This window comes from Notamacropus eugenii, chromosome 3 (genome assembly GCF_028372415.1).
Source record: "Notamacropus eugenii isolate mMacEug1 chromosome 3, mMacEug1.pri_v2, whole genome shotgun sequence".
Lineage (NCBI taxonomy): Eukaryota > Metazoa > Chordata > Mammalia > Diprotodontia > Macropodidae > Notamacropus > Notamacropus eugenii.
Window position 1 is genome coordinate 222,738,505 of NC_092874.1, and position 20,056 is coordinate 222,758,560.

Consider the following 20,056-nt stretch of genomic DNA (forward strand, 5'->3'; position numbering starts at 1 on the left):
ATGATGTTTTGCTTGCACTTGTCTTATTCATTATTTTAGTTCTAAAATTGGTTGTAACCAGATCAGTCTATGAGAGCATGATGAATGGGACCTTAAGAAATTAATATGAGAATATACACTAAATTTGGATATATTAAGGGTTTTAAAAGGGAAAAGTTTTTGAGAGAAAGGGCTGAAAAAGAGCCTAGAAACTTTAATTGAAGAAAGGAAAATAGGCCTGAATATACAACAATGAAGATTTTGTGATTGTTTGAAATTAGTATTTGCTATGGTCTTTGAGAGCAGCAGCTAGGTGGCACAGTGCCAGGTCTAGAGTCAGGAAAACCAAATGCAGCCTCAGATGCTTATTATCTGTGTGACCAGGCAAGTCTCTTAACTGTGTTTCCCTCAGTTTCCTCATCTGTAAAATGAACTGCAGAAGAAAATGGCAAGAAACTTTATTATCTTTGCCAAAAAAATACCAAATGGGGTCATGAAGAGTCAGACATGACTGAAATGAATGAGCAGCATGATCTTTTAGAGCTTAGTTAACAAAATTTGCAAAGCAATTCTGATTAGTTATCTATATCTCAGAGCTGGCCTGTTTTTCAAAAACTGGCCTGTGGAAAGTCTCCTTTCATTCCTACAGGGCAACACACTCTCATATCACTACCTCTGCCTAGTCTACTTGGGTTGGTCTTATTTATTTTACTTAATCATATTTGTCAATGAAGGATTTTTAAGAGTCTTTTACTGTTGATATAACAAAAGTAGTTTCTCTTTCCTTAGGCAAGGATAAAAGCCATCAATACATTTTTTGCTAAGAATGGTTACCGCATAATGGATTCCACTGTATATACTCAGCCAGTTCAGACTCAAGCACAGTTTGCCTCTCCGCTCTTTATGCAGCCTGTATATAGCCCTCATCAGCAGTACTCAATTTATAGCATTGTGCCTCAGCCCTGGTCTCCAAACCCTGCACCTTACTTTGAAACACCACTGGTAAGTAATTTCACAGAACTAGATGTTTTTTACTTGAGATTTGAAAGCATATATAGTTTTTCTCAATTTAACTGATATTTTGTGGTTCTTAACATTGTTTCAGTGTGCTATTCTGAGTCCACTAGTTGTGATTGTGTATAAATTATATATAATTCTTTTAAACCTTTTGATGGATAGGTAAAAGAAGAAAATGCATTAAACCTCTACTGAAGTGAAATTTTGTGTGTATTCTGAAGCTTTACTGAAGGATCTGTTGTCTTCATTAAATAAGCAACAATAGTGGAATTTTGTTATTTAATAAATCTAGAGCTAATGGATTTTGAGGTCTCTGACGCACCTATTGCAAGACATTTGAAATGTTTAATTTTTATGAAAAATAGAACTGACAGTAAAGATATTTATTACTCTGGTGGCTTTACTATCTCAATTTCCTTCTAGGCCCCTTTTCCCAATGGTGGATTTGTGAATGGCTTTAACTCACCAGGATCTTATAAAACAAATGCTGCTGCTTTGAGTATAGGTCGACCATTCCATAGAAATCGGTAAGAATATGTTACGCATAACAAGTAAAAAACTGATAATTGTTATTAACAAAGACCTTTAAATGCTTTTATCATCAGTATTGAAAACGTTTCTTTGCCCAGAGTCTTTATGTTACATGTAGCAAAGTTTGTATCTCATTTCATAATGGTGCTTCCATATGAATAATTTTTGAAAGCATTATAGTAACTGGGAAAGTTATCTTGGCCATTGATTTCTCACATTATACCATTCAAGTTCAGGACTAGTAGAGTGCTCTTTGATATTCAGTGTAAACAGTGATTTTGACAAAGACCTCCCACCTCTGCAACATGGTTGGGCAGAGATATTTTCTCATACATCTTTGGGAGTCATGTTTGTTATTTGTAACTTTCCAACATTGACTTTCCATTGCATTATGGCCTATAAAAGATATATTAACTATTTTTATCTTTTAACATTGATTTTCTCTTGTTTTGTGTTTACATTTATAATTCTACTTGAACTTTATAAAATACCAGAAAGAAAAGGATTCTGTATAACAGTTTTTTCTAAGTTCTTGTACATCAATTAGCAGTTGCTCTCCTCCCCAATATTTTGAACCACACCTACAAGAGAAAAACAATTTCCAAACAACATACCACCTAGAAACTAGAAATGGGGTGGAAATTAAATATGGCACCTTTCTTTCCCCTTACCCCCGGTCTTTTTTAAAAAAAAAATTTCTAATTCATAGTTTAGTTGGTAAGAAGATTGAGAATCCCTATAATCTTGCATGCTAGGATTATGATTTATAGCAGGGTAATCATTATAAAAGAATTCTTCTACCACATGAAATATAAATTAAGGATTAGTTCTCTTATACTTTGAGATCTTCCAGTTTTGAAGTAAGATCCCAGCCACTGGTTGGCTTTGAGAAAAGCTCTTTTCCTCATTTGATTATCAAGTTAGAAGCTGATGCATGAATTAGTGATGGCCCAGTGATGATCAAAAGATGCGCTTAGAGAGAACAGGACTAGCATTTCAAGGTCCAGGCATTTCTGTGCTTTCCCTTTCCCTTTTTTCTGTCTTTCCTTCTTTCCTTCAACTTTTTATCTTTAACTTTCTTTGTTTTCCTGCCTAGACTGAGATTGTGTGTCCTTCTCAATGACGGGTAAGATTATGAGATCTGAGGGCTATTAAAATTCATTACTGGCTATGTCTAAATGCAATTCAGAAGTCCTATCTGAATAAGAGAACAAGTAACATTAGCTGTAAAGGGAGAAGGTGATAACCTTGGAATATATAAATCACTTTAGTTATATAATAGTTGACATTTTGAACTTCAGTTTAAGAAACTGTCCTAAAATTAGAACATGTCTGTAAAGTGTAATTCCATTCTAGACTTTGTTTCATATGCATTTCTAGTATTCTAAAACAAATATAGCCAAGGGTTTTTTCCCCACGTTTCTACTCGACCTCTACCCTTTGAGGTATTGATGAATTTCTATAGTTCTCTTGCTTGTTTCCTGTCACCCTTGACAGTGGCTGTCTGTTAAACAAAGCCATAATCTGATGCTTTGCCAGATAAATTTTATGCTAGGTAATTTTCAATCAGAAGTGGTCTGACACATCTAAGATCTTTCTGTGACACCCTGTGTTGTTGATACTGAAAATCACCATAAGCTCCCTTTTCTCTAGTCAGTATTCCTTGGAGAATTACAAGTGGAACAGTGAATCTGGCACAGTGTAGATTTTTAGTAGTAAATGCTTATAAATTGTGTGAAGACTGGTAGACTAGACTATTAGAACTGGAAGAGACCTTAGTTTATAACAGCACTCTAATTTTGTAGATGAGGAAAGAGGCCATTACTTACCCAAGATCTCAGAACTGATAAGTGGCAGCAAACTAGAAGTGAGTTTGGTTCTCTGATTCAGAGCCAAATGCCCTTTCCATTTGATGTCCATTAGATTTCTCACAAATTCCAAGAGTAGTTTGGGGAGAGTCAATCAACCACCATTCATTATATGCCTTCTAAATCCCATCCCTAGGAAATTGGCCACTCTTAAATTTTGAAAATAGAGTTAATTAGAAGTAGAGTTTGAAATAGAGTTAATTGTAGCATTTTAGAGCTAGAAGGGTCTTCAGAAAGACCAACCACTTTATCTTAGAGCTGTTGAGACTCCAAAACATTGTCACTCACCAAGGAAACATGTTGGTAGCAGATAGACTCATCTACCTAGGTACTTTTTCTTTTTTTGTGACGTGAAAGATATTTAGTTACATTTTCACATCTTAAAGTTTGTATGCCTTATTCATAAAGTTAATTGGTATAAAATCATAGGATTGATACTTTTAAGAAAAGGCTTATTTGATTCTTGTTTTGTCGTTCCATGTGCAATCTTGTGTTTTTATAGCATGAAGCCTCATTTTAGGTCATCTAATAGCTCAGAACACTCAGTGGAAGGATCGACTGTAGTTGGATCCGTTTCATTAGGTGATGGACCATTGAATAGAACTAGCTCAAGGAACTTTCAGACTGAACGGCCTAATCACACACTATCTGGGAACCAAGAACAAGTATCTCCAAAGGAGTCTCCCATATTGCAGATGGAGCAGAATGGTGACTATGGTGTTGGTAGAGGCAGGTGAGAATATGATTGCAAAAATCCGATTTTATTGGAATATGGGGGTTCTTGAGAAATATAATGGCTTAGTGGTTAGAAAACCTACCTCAGAGTCAGAAGACGCTCATGTCTTGCTTCAGAAACATACTGGCTCCCTGATCCTCAGCAAATCGCTGAAGCTAGGCAGTTGCTAGTGGGAGTTCCCAACAGTTATGAAATCATGGGATCAAAAAAGTTGGAGTGATGATGGAATTTTTGAGATTGATTTTTTTAAAAAAAATTTATTAATGCTGATTTTTTTTTTAATCTTACCATGTAATAGTATAGTTAAGCTACTCGATTTCCATACATGAAATTTGTTGTAACTCTTTCAAAGTTGTTTTTTTTCCTTTGGTAGTAACTAATATTCTGCTACAGTGCTTTACTAAAATTTCTCACTTCATTCCTGTCATAAGAGTTGTTCCTCTTAAAGGAATGAACCCTATTTTAATCCTGGGAATGACTGTGCAGTCTAACCTTGATGTTAAACTTCATGGTCTTAATGGCATGATATATGTCCCTGTGTAAATAAGATTAATACTTTGACTTGTGTTGAAATCAGATTTGTACTCAAGGTTGTGATTTTATCTGTGTTTGGTAAGTTGCTCTACTTCTGTCTATTTTCTGACAGTGCCTTGAATTGTATAAATTACTCTTCTAACAATACTATATGGTACAATTTTTTTTAAATGTACTGGCAGTTAGAAGAACACTGGCTCGAGGTGAGTCATAAAGTGTGATAGCATGCCACCAAAGTTATTAATCTGGTATTAGACTGCATATAAGACAGGTATAGTGTACAAAAGTGTCAGATTGAAATATAAATGAATCATTGCAGGCCACATTTTAACATAGAAAACCAGAAATTAATATTATGTTGTATTGTATTTTATTTATTATGTTTAAATTTCCCCATTACATTTAATCTGATTTAGGGTGTTTGTGGATGGACCATAAGTTTGATGTGTAAGACTAAGAAGGTATTTTATCTGGAATACTGATGAATACATTTGTTCGTTTCAGGGCACCAGAAGTTAGGAAAATCATTAGTATGCTTAGAAAATATCCCACAGTAATTCAGGATGATGTAGAGCCTCAAAATTTTACCATGTGAGAATTAAAAAGACTGAACACAGTATTGATCTTCAAGTATTTGTAAGGTTGTTTTGTGAAAGAGAACTTGTTCTGCTTGGTTACAAAGAACAGAACTGGGAGCATTTTTTGGGACTTGATTTTTACTTTCCCACAGCAGTCATATATACCATGTTTGACCTGAAGTCATTTTTAAATTTCATATATATTCTTTCCCCCATGGAAGTCTTTTTGAAGGGCAAAGGACCCTGTTTTCAAATTCCTCCATATCTCCCGTAATACCTAATACTGTGTTGCATGTGTATATTTCATTTATTTATTACATGAATAGCTATAAACCAGGATATTAGACCTTAAGGGGATATAAGAGTATCACCTTTTTTTTTTTTTTTTAAGTTAGAAACAAGTATCTGGTTATTTGTATGTTCATTTTTTTCCTCCTTTTCTTCTCTTCCCTTTCCTCCTCTTCCTTCTCCCTTCTTTTCTCACTTCTTCCTTGTCTGCCTTTCTCCCTTCTCCCCCCCTCCCTCTCTCTTCTTTAAAAGAGGAAACCTTTTTAGAGGCCGGAGACGCAGAGATGATGACCGAATTTCAGTAAGTGACCTTTTTCTTTGATGTAAAATGTGTGGGATTTAGATTTTGTTGCTCTGGGACTTATCTTCTGTTTAAAGATTCCATTATAAATAAAATAAGGAAGTAGATGATTTCTGTATACTACTCTTAAGTTTAGGGAGACTATTTGTTTTTATATCACCATTCTGGGGTTGACCCTCTTAAGACCATTTATTTCCCTCTTTAATAGCTGAACATAAATAATATAAGAACACAGCCACCCTAATTGAGTGCCTTTGTGTTTTCTAAAGCTTATATTTATTAAGCCGAATTCTAGTTTTTTTACATTCCTCACTCTTGCTCTTTACTATCCAGGAAGATGAAAAATAAGTTGTAAGTAGACAGCAAATCCCAGCATGAATGATGGTAGTCAGTATTTGATTGTTTTTACCTATAGTATTGACGAGTGTGGCATATAACCAGACAGGCTAAATTCTTATTTGTTTTAGTGAGTATTGGATAGCTCTGTGGTATAGCTTCTTTGGCATTCATGTCATTTTGTGTTTGAATGTCACTTGCATAAACTCTAGTACTAAAGGTAATTCTCTTATCTTTGTCCTCTAGCGACCCCATCCTGCAGCGGAAACAAAGACTCCTACACCAAAGTTTGACTTGTTAGCATCAAATTTTCCTCCTTTGCCTGGTAGCTCATCAAGAACACAAGGCGAATCTACACTGGAGAGCAGAATGTCAGATGTTGTTAAAGGAATCTCCAAAGAAAAGGTAATTAGTATAGAATCCCAAATACTGATTTGTCTCTGGTCTTCCGCAGTTAAAATGTTTAACTCACACTGAGTGTAGTAAAGTTGTCCCTTATATCTCCGACCCTGATCTCAAAGGCTATACAATCTAATATAGATGAAGACATGCAGAAAAATGTGTGTAATAGCAAAGGGCAGTGAAGTAAGTTTGAAGGAACAGTCCAGGAGATGTGCTACCTAAAACTAATTATGGAGCACTTCAGTAGGGGGCATAGGTCGAGGAAGACTTACGTGAAGTAAGTCAAGGAACTCAGGTCAGGGTAGTTAATTCCAGCTGCTAACAGTGGCAAAAAGATGGGGAAAGAATGAGTGTAGGCTAAAACATAGAGAGACAGTATGAGATAAGAGTGGAAAGATAGGTTGGGTCCATATTTTGATCCTTTATCATGTTTTAATTTCAATTATTTCACATAGTTTTGTCATGTTTCTCTGTAAACTGTTTTAATTTCTGTTAATCATACAGAGTTTATTGCTTTCAGAATTCACCTCAAATTAGTTGACATCTCAGGATTTCCTTTTGCATTTTCTTCAGAAATGTTTAGGAACATTTGGTGTAATGTTTTTCTGTCTTTTTTCTAGACTTCCCAGGTCTACAGAATATTAGATATAACACCCAAGTATGCAATCAAATGGGCTATAGTATAATCCCAGCTATTTTGCAGGTTTTGCTTCTTTGTCCTAAATGTGCATTTGAAGAATACTGCTTCTCATTTTAATTTTAAGAGAGGCTACTTTAGCAAGAGGAAAGGGCCAGCCAATTGAGTTTAATTTTATTATTTTTTTAAAATTTGTTTGGTAAAAGCATTTGGAATGAATGGGGTTAACTGTTTTTCTTTATTTGTTTTTACCGATTACATGTGTAAGGAGTTTTTAACTCCAAGTCTACTTTCTTACATCTCCTCAACACAATCCCAGAACATCTTTTTACAAATATCCACTCAGCAATGGTTCTGCACTCAAGAATGTTAACTAATTTTGACATGGACTTTTTTTTATACAGCATAACTCAAAACATAATTAGGAAGTTAAATCCACAAGGCAATTTGCTAAGGAAAACCTGGAGATGTACAGGAAAAAGGGAACCATTTGACTGAAAAATGATTATGATCTAGTCTTTTAAGACATGAACTTTTTTTTCTTTTATGATAATTACTGTTCATTAAACATTTTCAACTAACATTTTCTTAAATATACATTTAGCAAAATGACTAAGAGGGACTAAAAAATGCAGTCTCTGAAATAAAGGAAGTATTCTTCTTAGTATTATTTCTTTAACTGGTTGCATGAGATTGTACTGGTCAGTATTTGAGTTGTGCACTAGATGCAGTCTGGCATAGCTGCACTCTGAGTCAAAAAGACCTGAATCTCAGTGTCTCAGGCTGCCAGCTACTAGGAACTCCAGTGAAGTCATAGCTCTGTTCCCAAAAAAATAGAAATATCCAAGTAATGCCAAATTCCATTTTAACCAACCTTTTCAATTCCCTTTCTACAAGATGATCATTATTAATTTAGAACTAGAAAGGTCCTTAGGGACCATCCTGTCCAATTCTTGCGTGTGACAGATGAGAGTACTCAGGCCCGTAGAGTACTCAAGGTTGCCTGAGGTCACAGAAAAGGGTCAGATGCAATTTGAACCCTGATCCTCTAGGTCTAAAGCCAGTACTCCTTTCACTACACACACTGTCTCTTCAACCAGAATAGTTACTAATTTCACATCCCATCACTGTTGGCCCTCTAGCATAGGTGCTAGTGAGGAATTGAAGCATTATATGTACATGAGCAAAAGGAAGATTGATGTTCGGGTGCAATAATAAATGTTCCATTTACAAATACCACCTACCAGGTTAACAGAAATGAACACATTCAAACTGAAAAAAAAAAAAATCAATCAGATAAATGTGATTCACTAAGGAAGGGGGTTGCTGTTTAGTAGAATACTGGTGATTTCTCTGGAAAGTAAATAACCCCCAGGTTTTTGGTTTTTTAAACAATGGAATATATAGCCACGCTTATTTTCATTAACTGATTCAGCAAAAGCATGTTACACAAAATAGCATGAGAAAAGTTTAATTTCATGGAAACAAATCTATGTTGACGGACTGAACAAATTACGTTAAGGTAGGTATCAGTGTCAGCAGTGAGACCTTAGATACCATTTCATTAATACAAGGAATTCTCTGGATAAGGCAGCTTTCATCTACTTTTGCAGATTGGCCTTTTCTCTGCAGCTTAAAATGTTAAGAGTTCCCCAGATGAAAAAGAGTACCCAAGCACTACATATGTCCAGTATGTATCACAAGTGGGATTTAAACCAGGATCTTCCTGTGAAGTTGGCTTTCTGTAGGTTATACCACACTGCCGCTCTTAGTCATGCACGGACTCTATAGATACCCAGGCCAGCTTTAGCTTCTCTAGTCACAAGATCAGATCTCTTCGTTAAAGTACCATCAGAGTTCAGTAGTGAAAAGCAACCAAAGTCCTTTGGTCTGTCTTGGTAAAATAGGAGAAATAATTATCTTTTAATTCTTGAGCCCAATTGGAGTGGAAAGCATTGTGCTAAAGAAATAAGAGGAAGTAGTAAATATCATGAGTTTTGTGCCAAGGAGTTTATCAAGATAAATGGGAAAATTACTAAGACAGAAAGGGCCAAATTAGGTGCAATAGGTTTCATTCTGTTTCTCCAGTAGTGCTATGAATTCTAGGACAGATACTGAGAAAATGGATAATGGGATGATTAATTTGGTAGGAGAAGTATAGGGAGAAAGGAGTTAAGATTGTAGAGAATGTAGTGTGTGTGTTCCTCCTTCGTTGCCGAAGAAGACCATGCCATCAGAGAAATGATGACATGACATGGACTTGACTTTGAGTGAGAGAGGGTTATGCAAGGTCACCAGCCTCACTTCTCCACAGCCATCTAAATCCAGTGACCAGATATTCATCAGGATGACTAGAGTGACCCAAGATGAGGCAGTTGGGGTTAAGTGACTTGCCCAAGGTCGCACAGCTAGTGAGTGTCAAGTGTCTGAGGTGACATTTGAACTCAGGTCCTCCTGACTCCTGCACTGGTGCTCTATCCACTGCACCACCTAGCTGCCTCAGAGAATGGAGTAGTAAAGCAGCAAACCATCATGAGGTCTGAGGGGAGAGATCGATCGGGTGAGGGAGGGATACCTTGTTATGAGAAGAGATCTGATGCCAAGGGTAGAGGTATGTTGGGTATTTGGATTCTATGGTAGAGCAGAGAGAAGTTGTATGAATGTGATGAAGTTCTGGTCAGAAAAGAAGCATTTGAGATCTCAGATGTCCAGTAGTACAAGGAAAAGACGCTGGATTTGGAATCAGAAAATGTATACCTGTGATAGATTTCTGAAATGAGGAATGAACTACTATTTGTCATTATCATTTTCTTTTACATAGTTATTGTTTCTATGAATTTGTTCTTAGATTCACTCATTTAAGTCTCCATTTGGATCTGTGGGATTTGTGGTCCCTGAACCAATTTCTATTCTAACTGTATTATGGTCTGTGGGAGGGTATTTTGATAATTTCTGCTTTTTTACATCTGTTTGCAGTGTCTTTATGCCCTGTTACATAGTCAGTTTTTGTATAAGTTGCACGTGGTAGAGAAATACGTGTGTACTTTGTTCTTTCCTTTAGAAGATGCATAAATCTTATAACTCTAGTTCTCCAGGAAGTTGTTCAGTTCTGTATTTTTCCTTTTGCTTATCTTTCTGTTGGGCTTATCCAAAACTGATAGAGGGATATTGAACTCTCTTATTACTTGTGTAACTATCTATGTCTTAAAGCTCAGCTGTTTCCTTTATAAATTTAGATAAGGCATTTGGAGCATATGTTTGTTTCTAGGGTTCTTTTCAGCATAATAGAGTTTTTGTTTATCCATTGTCTCTGATAGTGTGATGGCAACTGTTTGCTTTTTGGGGATTTACTTGATGCATAGTAAATTTTTTCCCATCCCCTCTGCTTTATTTTGTCTGTCTTGGTTTTTTTCAGTATTTTTCTTTTAAGCAACTGATTTGCAGTGTTTTTCTTACCCAGTATATCCTTCTTTTTATTTTATTGCATTTGGGGTTGCATTGTTTAATCTATTCACATTTAAAGTTAGAGGAGTTAGGTTTATATTTTCCTCTCTCTAAAATTGAGTGTTTTTTAAAAGTTCAAGTGGTTTTTTTTTCTCCTATTATAAATGCAGTGTTTTCCTTCATTCACTTTAATCTTAAGGTGACCTTATGCCTACTGGTTCCTCACCCCAGATCCCCTCTTTTTGGAGAAAGTTACCCCTTTCTCTTTAGGGTTTTGTTTATTAGTCATTATCATTATATCTAGAGTCCATGTTTCCTTCTGTTTTCACTGTTTTTCTTGTTTATTTATCGGTTTCTGTTCAAAGTCCTTGAGATTTCTTCCTGAAATCTTGGGTACTTTTGACCTTTTTTTAAAAACCTTTATGTTTCTTCCTGCCTTCCTCCCTCAGTTTGAGGTTTCCTTAGCGGGCTGGATCTCAAATTGTCTCAGCCTCTTCCATACTGGGCAATTAGTGGGTCACCAGCCTAGATCTCTGCTTCAAATCATTTGGGGGTAGTCAAAACTGGCCCCAGCTGGAGCTGTGTTTCTTGCTCAGGCTTCTTCATAGCTCCTGACGTTTATGGTGTCCTGTCCTGGTAACCTGTTTCATTACCCTCTATTCCTTATTTCTGTGACCTGGCACCAGTGGTTCAGAGCCTGCTTTCCCTAATACTGGCAGCTCAAAACTTTGCTGTGCTGGTGCTTCTGTGTTGCAGCCACAAAAGGCTGCCAAGTTGGCATACTTCCTCAACCTGGAACCAGAATCTCTACAGCACTAGAAAGTGGGAGGGTGGGTTTTGATGTACCCCTCTGTCATGTCCTTGGGTCTTCTAGTGTAGCCTCCATGTCAGTAGCGTGGAAGGTGGGAGAGGGTTGCTGGTAAGCTCAGAATCAGGTTCCTTGGTTTGGGGGACAATTGGAGACTTTTGTTGTTATTGTTAAACCTTTTGGATTCTGAGTGTCCTTTTTAGGGCTCTTAAACTTTTTCTTCTCCTGACCCCTTTTCACCCAAGAAATTTTTATGTGACCCTGGGTATTTAGGTACATAAATCAAACATTTACCAACAATAAATCATAAAAAATTTACTTCAAAACAATTCTTTGATATACATATATAATTTTACCATTTATTAAATCTGCATACTAATGAAAATGGATGTACTTGTTTATTTTTACATAAAGAATTAAATCTTGATGGAATATTTGATGCTTAAAGTAGAGCATCTTCAAGGTTTTTCAGAGTTAATTGATATTTTGATTTTATAATCATCAATGCTGAGAATGCCGCTTCTCTTAAATATGTAGTACAAAATGGCAAAAGTATGTTAAGGGCCATTTCAGAAATTGTTGGAAATTCTGACCTAATCTCAAGCCAAAAATTCATTTTAACAATTTTGTATATATAGTAAAAATACTGCACTTCATAACATACAGTAGTCTCAAATCTGACCTGAGGTGTTTTGGGCAGCATTCTTTGGAGTTGCATGTGCAGTACAAAGTTCTCCTGTATTGTGAAGATGCACAGAAACACCTCAGATTCATTATGTGTTTGATTTTGAATTTGTAATCAGTGCACAGTCAGAAACCTTTTGCTGCTGCCAAGTTTTTAGTGACCCACTGTGCTGTCCTGAACCATGGAAATGGCTAAAGCTGCTTTACCTTTGTTACATAATTTCTGTTTTGGAAACATTTGAGAACTAAAGGGGTTATTTCTTCATTCCTCTCAGGGATCTGAAATATCCCACTGCTGATATGATATGATATTCAGTTTTGAATAATTTCCTTTTCCCTAAGTATAGAGAACTGTAATTAATGTAGTATAGTTATTGGTAGTTTTGATTTCTTCCTTTAAAAATAGCTTGTTCATGTCCTTTGATTTATCAGTTGGGGAATGGCTCTTAATAATTTGCCTTACTTCCCTACGTATTTTTTAAGAAATGAGGCCTTATCAAAGAAACTTGCTGCGAAGATTTTTTTCTCCATTTATCTGCTTTTCTCCCAATTTTAGCTGCATTGGTTTTTTTAGTGCAAAAATGTTTTCATTCTATGTAATCAAAATTACCTGTATGCCTCCTGTAAACTTCTTTATCTCTCATTTTGTGGCGAACTCTTCCCCTATCCTTAAATAATTTCTTCTGTGCTCCATTAATTTGCTTATGATTTCAACCTTTATGTTTAAATCATAAACCCATTTTGAATTTGTCTCAGTAAATCAAGTTGTGGGTCCCCCTGTCTAATTTCTGCTGAACTGCTTTCAAATTTTCCCAACAGTTTTTATGAGGTAATGAGTTCTTGCTCTAGTAGCTTTGCATTTATTAAGCACTGGGTTACTATAATTATTTGCTTCTTTATTTTTTGTGTACCTGATATATCTCATTGATCATCCTCTCTATTTCTTACCTAGTACTAAATTGTTTTAATGGTTACAGCTTTGTGGTATAGTTTGAGACTGGTACTGCTGGGCCCCATCCCTACCCCCTTTTTTTCATTGTTTCCCTTGATATTCTTGACCTTAGATTCTTCCTGATGAATTTTGTTGTTTAGTAATTCTCTGTTAGTTTGTTTGGTTTGGCACTGAATAAATAAATTAATTGTAATCGTTTTTGTTACTTTTATTATGTCAGTTTGTCCTACTCATGAGCAATTAATACTTCTCTAGTAATTTAGATTTATTTGTGTTCTTATATTTCCTGTGTTTCTTGACAAGTACACTCACAAGTATTTTATATCTCTTCTTGCGTGGTTTTGTTGGTAATACACAAACATGCCGATGATATATGTGAGTGCAGCAGTTCTAATACTGTATTGGATAGTAATGGTGATAAAGGATATCCTTGATTGATATAGTATGTAATTTAGTGAAGCCATCAGCTTTGCTTTTCAGAGCCTCAGTTTCTTCATAAGGTCTCAGTGGTAAACTGTCATGATTTTGCAAATCCAAATTTGGCCATTTGACTAATATGAAAGTTTCTGTGAAATTAACTATTCTCATGTCATTTTGCCTTTTTTTTTTTCCTGAATCAGTAAATGAAATTGGGTAAAGTGTGCTTTTGTATAGTTATTTTTTGACTTTGGAAAACCTAAGTTTAAAAACAGAAATCTAGTAGTTATTTGCTTTCCCAACCATATGGTTCCTTTAGATAGCAACCTCTTAGTTGAGTGTTATCAGACACATACACACACACAAGTACAATATAAATTTTTGTTCATTTTCAGGAACCTCCTATCTCATAGGGAGGTACTTAGAGTTGGACATTACTATTGCCACAAAGAGTCATTTGGCCTTTTACTCTTGACTATGTTTTATTTGATTCCTTACTAACACCTATACCAGAAGGTCAGCCGTGATAGAATATGAAACTAGTTGATAACTGTCCATTTTGCATAGGGGTATTTAAAAATATTAGGTGAAATGGAGTTTAGAATTACTTGGATGTTGTCCATCAATTCTATATCAGTCCTTTATAGGAAAAAAGTAACAGAATGTTGATTACATGTTTCATTAACAAGAATATTTTGTATAACTTGAGTTTCCTTGCAAAGTTGATAAATAATCAAATCCTCTTCTTTGTCCTTGTCCTATTGCCTAGCTATCATTGTATTGATTTCATTTAATATTCATTTTAAATAGATTTCTAAAACACTATAAAATCATTGAAGTTTTAAATTTATATTGTACTCCATTATTGCCAAAAGCTTTTATTCTTTTGTATTTTATCTTTTATTATGAAACCTTATTATTGACCCACTACTCTTTTCTTTTTCACTGACTGAGGGACTGAGTCCTTAATTATGATTATATAATGAAAAGTTTCAAATTTCGATATCACATTGTACTTTTGATTCTGTGTTTCCTTTAAGGAGAACAAAGAGTTGCCCTCCATTTGCCCAGCCTCTGCTGAGGACAGACAGACTGACAGCAATACCCAGCTGCCAAGCTTGAGCACAACTTCTCCAAATACAGCTGAGATTCCTGTGTTAAGGTACAAGATGGAGAGGCTGTTGGTTTTTTTAAAAAAGTTGGGAATTTCTCTTCTGTTTTCTTAAAGAATAAAAAAGGGCTGTGGTGCAGTCATGAAAACCCTGATCTTAGAGTCAAGAGTGAAATATTCTAGTCCTAGCCTTGCCTTAATTAGGTATATGTCCTTGACATTTAAAGTCTAAAATACTTTACTTGTAAAATGAGGGCATTGGGCTTGGTGAAATATGAGGTCCAGTCCCTTCCAGGTTCAATGTTCTATGAAAATAGTACAGTTGAAAAAAAGGGAAGAAAAAGGAGAAATATGTATTTCTTGTAAAATCTGGGTTAAGATTGAGAAGCTCTTTTTCTTTTTTATCTTACAGAAATTCTTAAATATTCTAACCATTTGCAGTGTCAGGATTGCCTCTGACCTTTTCTATTAATAATGCTTATTAATTAGGACAACAAGTTTTTCATTATTTTCATAAAGCCCTGTCAAGCTCTTTTCTTTATTTTTTAGCACAACTCAGCAGGAGAAAAATCTTGTGGAGGTTTGCCCTGCCCAGAAGGATGTTTCCGACCAGACAGCTCCAGTTTTACCATCTTGTTCACCTAATGCTGCAAAACCACCAAGGATAAACACTGTCTCACCTTGTAGTAATGTAAATATGGCCACAGCTGTTGTACAGGTAAGATAGTTTCATTTGCTGGAATGAGCCTTTTAGACTGACATTATATTTCATAAATAGTTTTTGAGTATCTACTATATTATGCTAGGCACTAAATGTGTAGGGAAGGTGCCTTTCTTTACCCTACAAAGATTAATTAAGATAACCCCTTGTTAAGTTCAGGGAACAGATTACTTGAGAACAAAGGATCCGGTATGAAATTCACTCTGCCAGCTCACGTATCAGAAGTTCATTATAGTGGAGGTATATTGTACTTTCAATCATAGTTTATAATAAGAATAGAGAAATAGTTCTGTTTCTGTGTTCCTTAACTTAGTTGCTTTGGCTGTTGTTCTCATGTAATTGAGTAAGTTTTCTGAGCCAGATTATAGTGACTCTTGTACAACTTGTTTTGACAGCGTTGTTGGGGCATTGTGTATGAGACTTAAAGTAAATTTGGTGGTGTTCACTTTCCTAAATAGAGGGTCTCAGCCACAAGTTTCAAACATTTGTCATATTTCTTACTAAGAAGAATTAATATTGAAACTTTTCATTCTTAATAGAGTCTGTTTTTTGCTCTCAGGTTTCCTTTGTAAATGTAAAATAGTGTGGAAGCAGCCACCCTGGATCTGTGTCTTTCACCTGTTACAATAAATAACAGCGGTTCTTTGCTGTTTCCTTGCTATCCAAATTTCTTATTCCCTCCTTTCTGTAATAACATCTGGTCTTCTAGGATGAACCCTGTAAAAAGCTCTAGGTGACACCCCCCCCCACCCCCAGCCAAACTTTGTGTAAAGCAGCCATGGAACCATTCAATTTGGGGGGTTATTTTTTCAATTTTGTTGTTAATTTTAGCTCATATGGTACTTATAGGAGTCTATAGCATATAAACTTTTTTTGGTCTTTTGTCACCTTAAAGGAGCCCCGAAAGTTAAGTTATGCTGAAGTTTGCCAGAAACCCCCTAAGGAACCTCCTTCAGTCTCCGTGCAGCCACTCCGAGAGCTTCGTTCCAATGTTGTATCCCCTGCCAAAAATGAAGAAAATGGTGTTCCTGAGAAGTCACACGAAAAGCCAGAAGGAAGGGCCACTAAGGATTATCCTGGCTTCCGTGGCAATACTACTCCCAGAGGTGCAGCTGGAAAAATCAGGGAACAGAGACGCCAGTTTGGCCACAGGTCTTCACCTCAGGGAGTGACTCGGCGTAATGGCAAAGAGCAGTATGTGCCACCCAGATCACCAAAGTAAAAAACAAAGAAAAACAAAAAACAAAAAAACTGTTCAAAACTCCTATCTCTTTCAGTTAAACTTGAACTGTGGATTACTGAGGTTTGTTGGAGGGGAGGGGGTATAGCCAGGAAGGAAAGAGAGGAGAGAAAGTCTGGTCTGAACCGTTGTGGATCTTTGGAGTTTGTGAAAAGTGGAATCCCAGAATTCATCTCTAAAGTGATTTAAAAATGCTGGGGGATTCCAATCAGTATAAATATATATATATATATATTATAATTTTTGTATTTTTGTTTGTCTTTAATTTGCAAGGTTTCCTGCCTGAAATTAATTTTGGGGGTTGAAAATTAGCTGGAAAAATGCATATTTACATGTCCTTCAGTATAGGAGGTGAGGAAGTGAGAGAAAAATATTTTTTGACAAAGCATTTCTGTAAAATTAGAAATTACTTTTTTTAATCTATTTAAAGTTAGGCTTGTAGAATGCTGTCTTTGCCTATATGGCCTTGTGTTGCAAATCAGATCATTGGCTGGTGTGCTTGGTTTGTGCGTGTTTGCGTGTATGTGCCAGAATGACAGATTGCAGCCAATTCTGTTGTCATAACTTAGTAACTGATTTAAAAACTGAATGTACTACTTAAGTAGAATTTTTTTCCAGCTTGAAATTTAGTCTGTCTTTTGACCTTACTAATATTTCATTCAATAAGCTTTTTAACTGAATTTACTGGAGATCTGATTGTAGGTCAGAATAAGTTTGAAGCTCAAGGAAATGGGAAAAAAAAGCAAATAAATATAAAACTTGGTCTTAGACCTGTGCTTTCAGGTCTGATAGGCTGTAGGGGTTAAAACTGCCCTATTTTCTTTCCCCAATAAAGGGAACATAACATCTTTTCATTTTTGTTGCTTCAGTGTTGTTCTCTGTGCATCCTCTCCCCAACCTATGATAGACCTGTGTGTGTTTCTCATTGCATTAGACAGGTCTAATGAGATCTTACTATAGGTGTGTTCTAAACATGGCTTCTGAAATAAGTGCTGTTCATTACTTTGCTTATGTTCAAGTATTCAAATACTTAGAATCCAGGTTGGAAGGGCAGGCTGCCCCTACGGTAATTTGTGTTAGTGCTAAAGATAAGACTTTGTAACTAATTCTTTAAAGTGTTAAGTACTGTAGAAGTCAAAATTTTTTATAATTTGGGGGGAACTTTTCTGTTTACAGTGCATATAATGCCTGAGTGTTTTTTTTCCCTTAAAAATATTTTTTTTTCCGGAATTAACTCTGACATACACCGGAAAGTCATAAAATTTTAAGTTTTTGAGGAAAGGCTGAGGAAGGAAAGGTAGTTTAAAGAAATAACCTGTGTAGGTTCTCATTGTCTACATTTGCAGCTCTGTTGTACATTGAAAAAATGGATGAGTTTATGTGCTAGTAATTACAGGAAAAGACTGAAATATAAAAAGAAAAAAAAACCATGTTGCATTAATCTGCTAAGTCAGACCCCAAGTTTCAAAGTTCTGTATAAAAAGTTTTTTTTTCTTTTTAGGAATAGTTTTCAAAAGTAAGAATTGTACCTTTTTCAGTGAATTGCAAATGTACAAATTGAAATTGTAAATTGTAAACACTGGAAAGCACCGTTGTGACATATACAGTAAACATCTTAGTAATATATACTAGTGATGACATTAGAATGAATGTAAGTGGAGGTTAAATTACATTACTGTGAAACTTTTCATTTTTCAACTTTAGCCGGTTAACCTTTGGAAATTCTTTAGTAAGTAACTGTTAACAAATCACTTTAAAAACACTGCACATCTTTTTTTCCCTACATATACATATACATGTATGTATATGTATATGTATATGCCAGAGTTGTCATTTCTTTGTAACTTATTCAGCTTGGCAGTTGCTTTTGATTTAACGGCTTGATAATTCTGTATAATATATTTATGCAGTTTAAAACTGTTCATTTCTACATACAATTTTTAAAAATCATTATTCACTAAAACATACAATAAAACTACCTTGCTGAGTTTAGGGGAAGTTTTAGGTTCTTTTTAAAAGAAAAAAATTAATGATAATCACTGATCACATCTATGGTAAAAATGCTTAATCAGTTTACTTAGATAATGCTGCATTTGGTGGAAATGGCAAAGAAATGGCAAACATTTAAAAGTGTTAACACTGTGAACTGCATTGAGTTTCAGAGAATAAACATTTTGTAAAATCATTTGATGTAGATTATAAGCTTAATTATTGCACTCAAACTGAAAAATAATCTTTACAATATATTCACAGATTTAGGCTTGCCAGTATGCTGTGTATGAAAAACATGTATTAGTGCTTAAAGCCACCGAATTTCCAAAAATTTCAGATGTCATAGTTCTGACAGATGAAAAGAATTTGTTTTGAGGAATGCAAGTTGGTGAGGCAAATGTGTGGAGTCTTGGTTTATTCGTTAGTTTTGTCTTATAGTTCTAACCAGCAGAGGAATTGGATGTCGGGGAGTGCTTGCATTTTATCAAAAGGGAGCACTTCAACATTTTGGACTATCATATAATAGGCCTTTATGAGATTTTTTTTTTTAATCTACTTTATTGCAGCTTCTTAGAGCAGTTATGAGTACCTTTTATAGTGAGGTAACAAGAAACTCGGTGTGTAGCCTTTATTTCACAGCAGCAAATCAAAGTTTCTGTACAGGTGATGCCTGTGAAATGTGTGAAGCTGTTGATTTTTTTCCAGCATTATTCTATAGCTGATGAATTAAGGGAATTCACCTTTTTTTTTTTTTTTTTTTTTGGTTCATGGATATAACAACATAAATCTTAAAGTCATTCCCCTTCTCTTCTCACCCATATATGCCATTTTCTTTCTTTGGGGGGCAGGGAAATAAGAGTAAATACAAACTGCTGTGAACATTGTAGATCTTTGTGACCTTGAATTTACTCCTTCAGTACTTGTTGCATGAAGTGCACATAGCATAGGTTGACTGAAGTAAGCTATCTTCGTATTCTCCAAATGCTCATGCAAGTTCCTCACCTTTCATTTTGCTTCCTTTCATTTAGAAAGGAATGGAGACAGTACAAAATTTCTACATTTTTTTAGTCTTGCCCATTTCAGTTTCCTTAAACACCTACAGTTTTTCCTCTAGCGAAAGCAGTTTGTTTTTAGTAAATTTCAACACTGGTTTTCAAAATAGTTGTCCAGGGATCTAATGGCTAAATTATTTCCCCATTCAGTCTTTGAAGGAAGACTAGATTGTTCAGGGTTTTTTGTTTTTGTTTTTTTGTTATGTGCTAAATTTGCATGTGAACAAATGTTAGCATATAAATTTCTGATTCCTACAATTAAGGTAGCTTGAGTGTATTGTCTTACATTCCTTTTTTTTTGTTTGTTTTGTTAAAGAAGTAACCAAGTTAGCTTGGTGAAAAGTTTAAAGGTGCAGTTTTAGCAATCGATATAGAAGCGTAACGCAACCCATTATAACTATTGGAAAGGAGAAATAGGAAGGATGTTG

At 35.3% G+C, this 20,056-nt stretch overlaps 1 protein-coding gene and 1 non-coding gene across 5 annotated transcripts in view; both read left to right on the top strand.

The window, feature by feature from the left end:
- LARP4 (La ribonucleoprotein 4) overlaps positions 1–18,769 on the top strand; it is a 55,947-nt gene extending 37,178 nt beyond the window's left edge. For 3 of the 4 annotated variants that reach the window (XM_072654669.1, XM_072654670.1, XM_072654672.1), the window contains exons 9-16: positions 769–981; positions 1,420–1,523; positions 3,898–4,128; positions 5,784–5,832; positions 6,415–6,573; positions 14,553–14,674; positions 15,173–15,341; positions 16,240–18,769. In XM_072654669.1, the coding sequence (XP_072510770.1) occupies positions 769–981; positions 1,420–1,523; positions 3,898–4,128; positions 5,784–5,832; positions 6,415–6,573; positions 14,553–14,674; positions 15,173–15,341; positions 16,240–16,566 (1,374 nt within the window). In that variant the 3' untranslated portion in view covers positions 16,567–18,769. The remainder of the gene's footprint in view (positions 1–768; positions 982–1,419; positions 1,524–3,897; positions 4,129–5,783; positions 5,833–6,414; positions 6,574–14,552; positions 14,675–15,172; positions 15,342–16,239) is intronic. The other variant, XM_072654671.1, reaches the window with a different exon arrangement.
- Positions 2,474–2,678, top strand: LOC140497952 (small nucleolar RNA SNORD97). The gene has a single exon (XR_011964949.1). It is a non-coding gene; the product is annotated as a small nucleolar RNA SNORD97 (small nucleolar RNA).
- Positions 18,770–20,056: the final 1,287 nt, after the last annotated feature.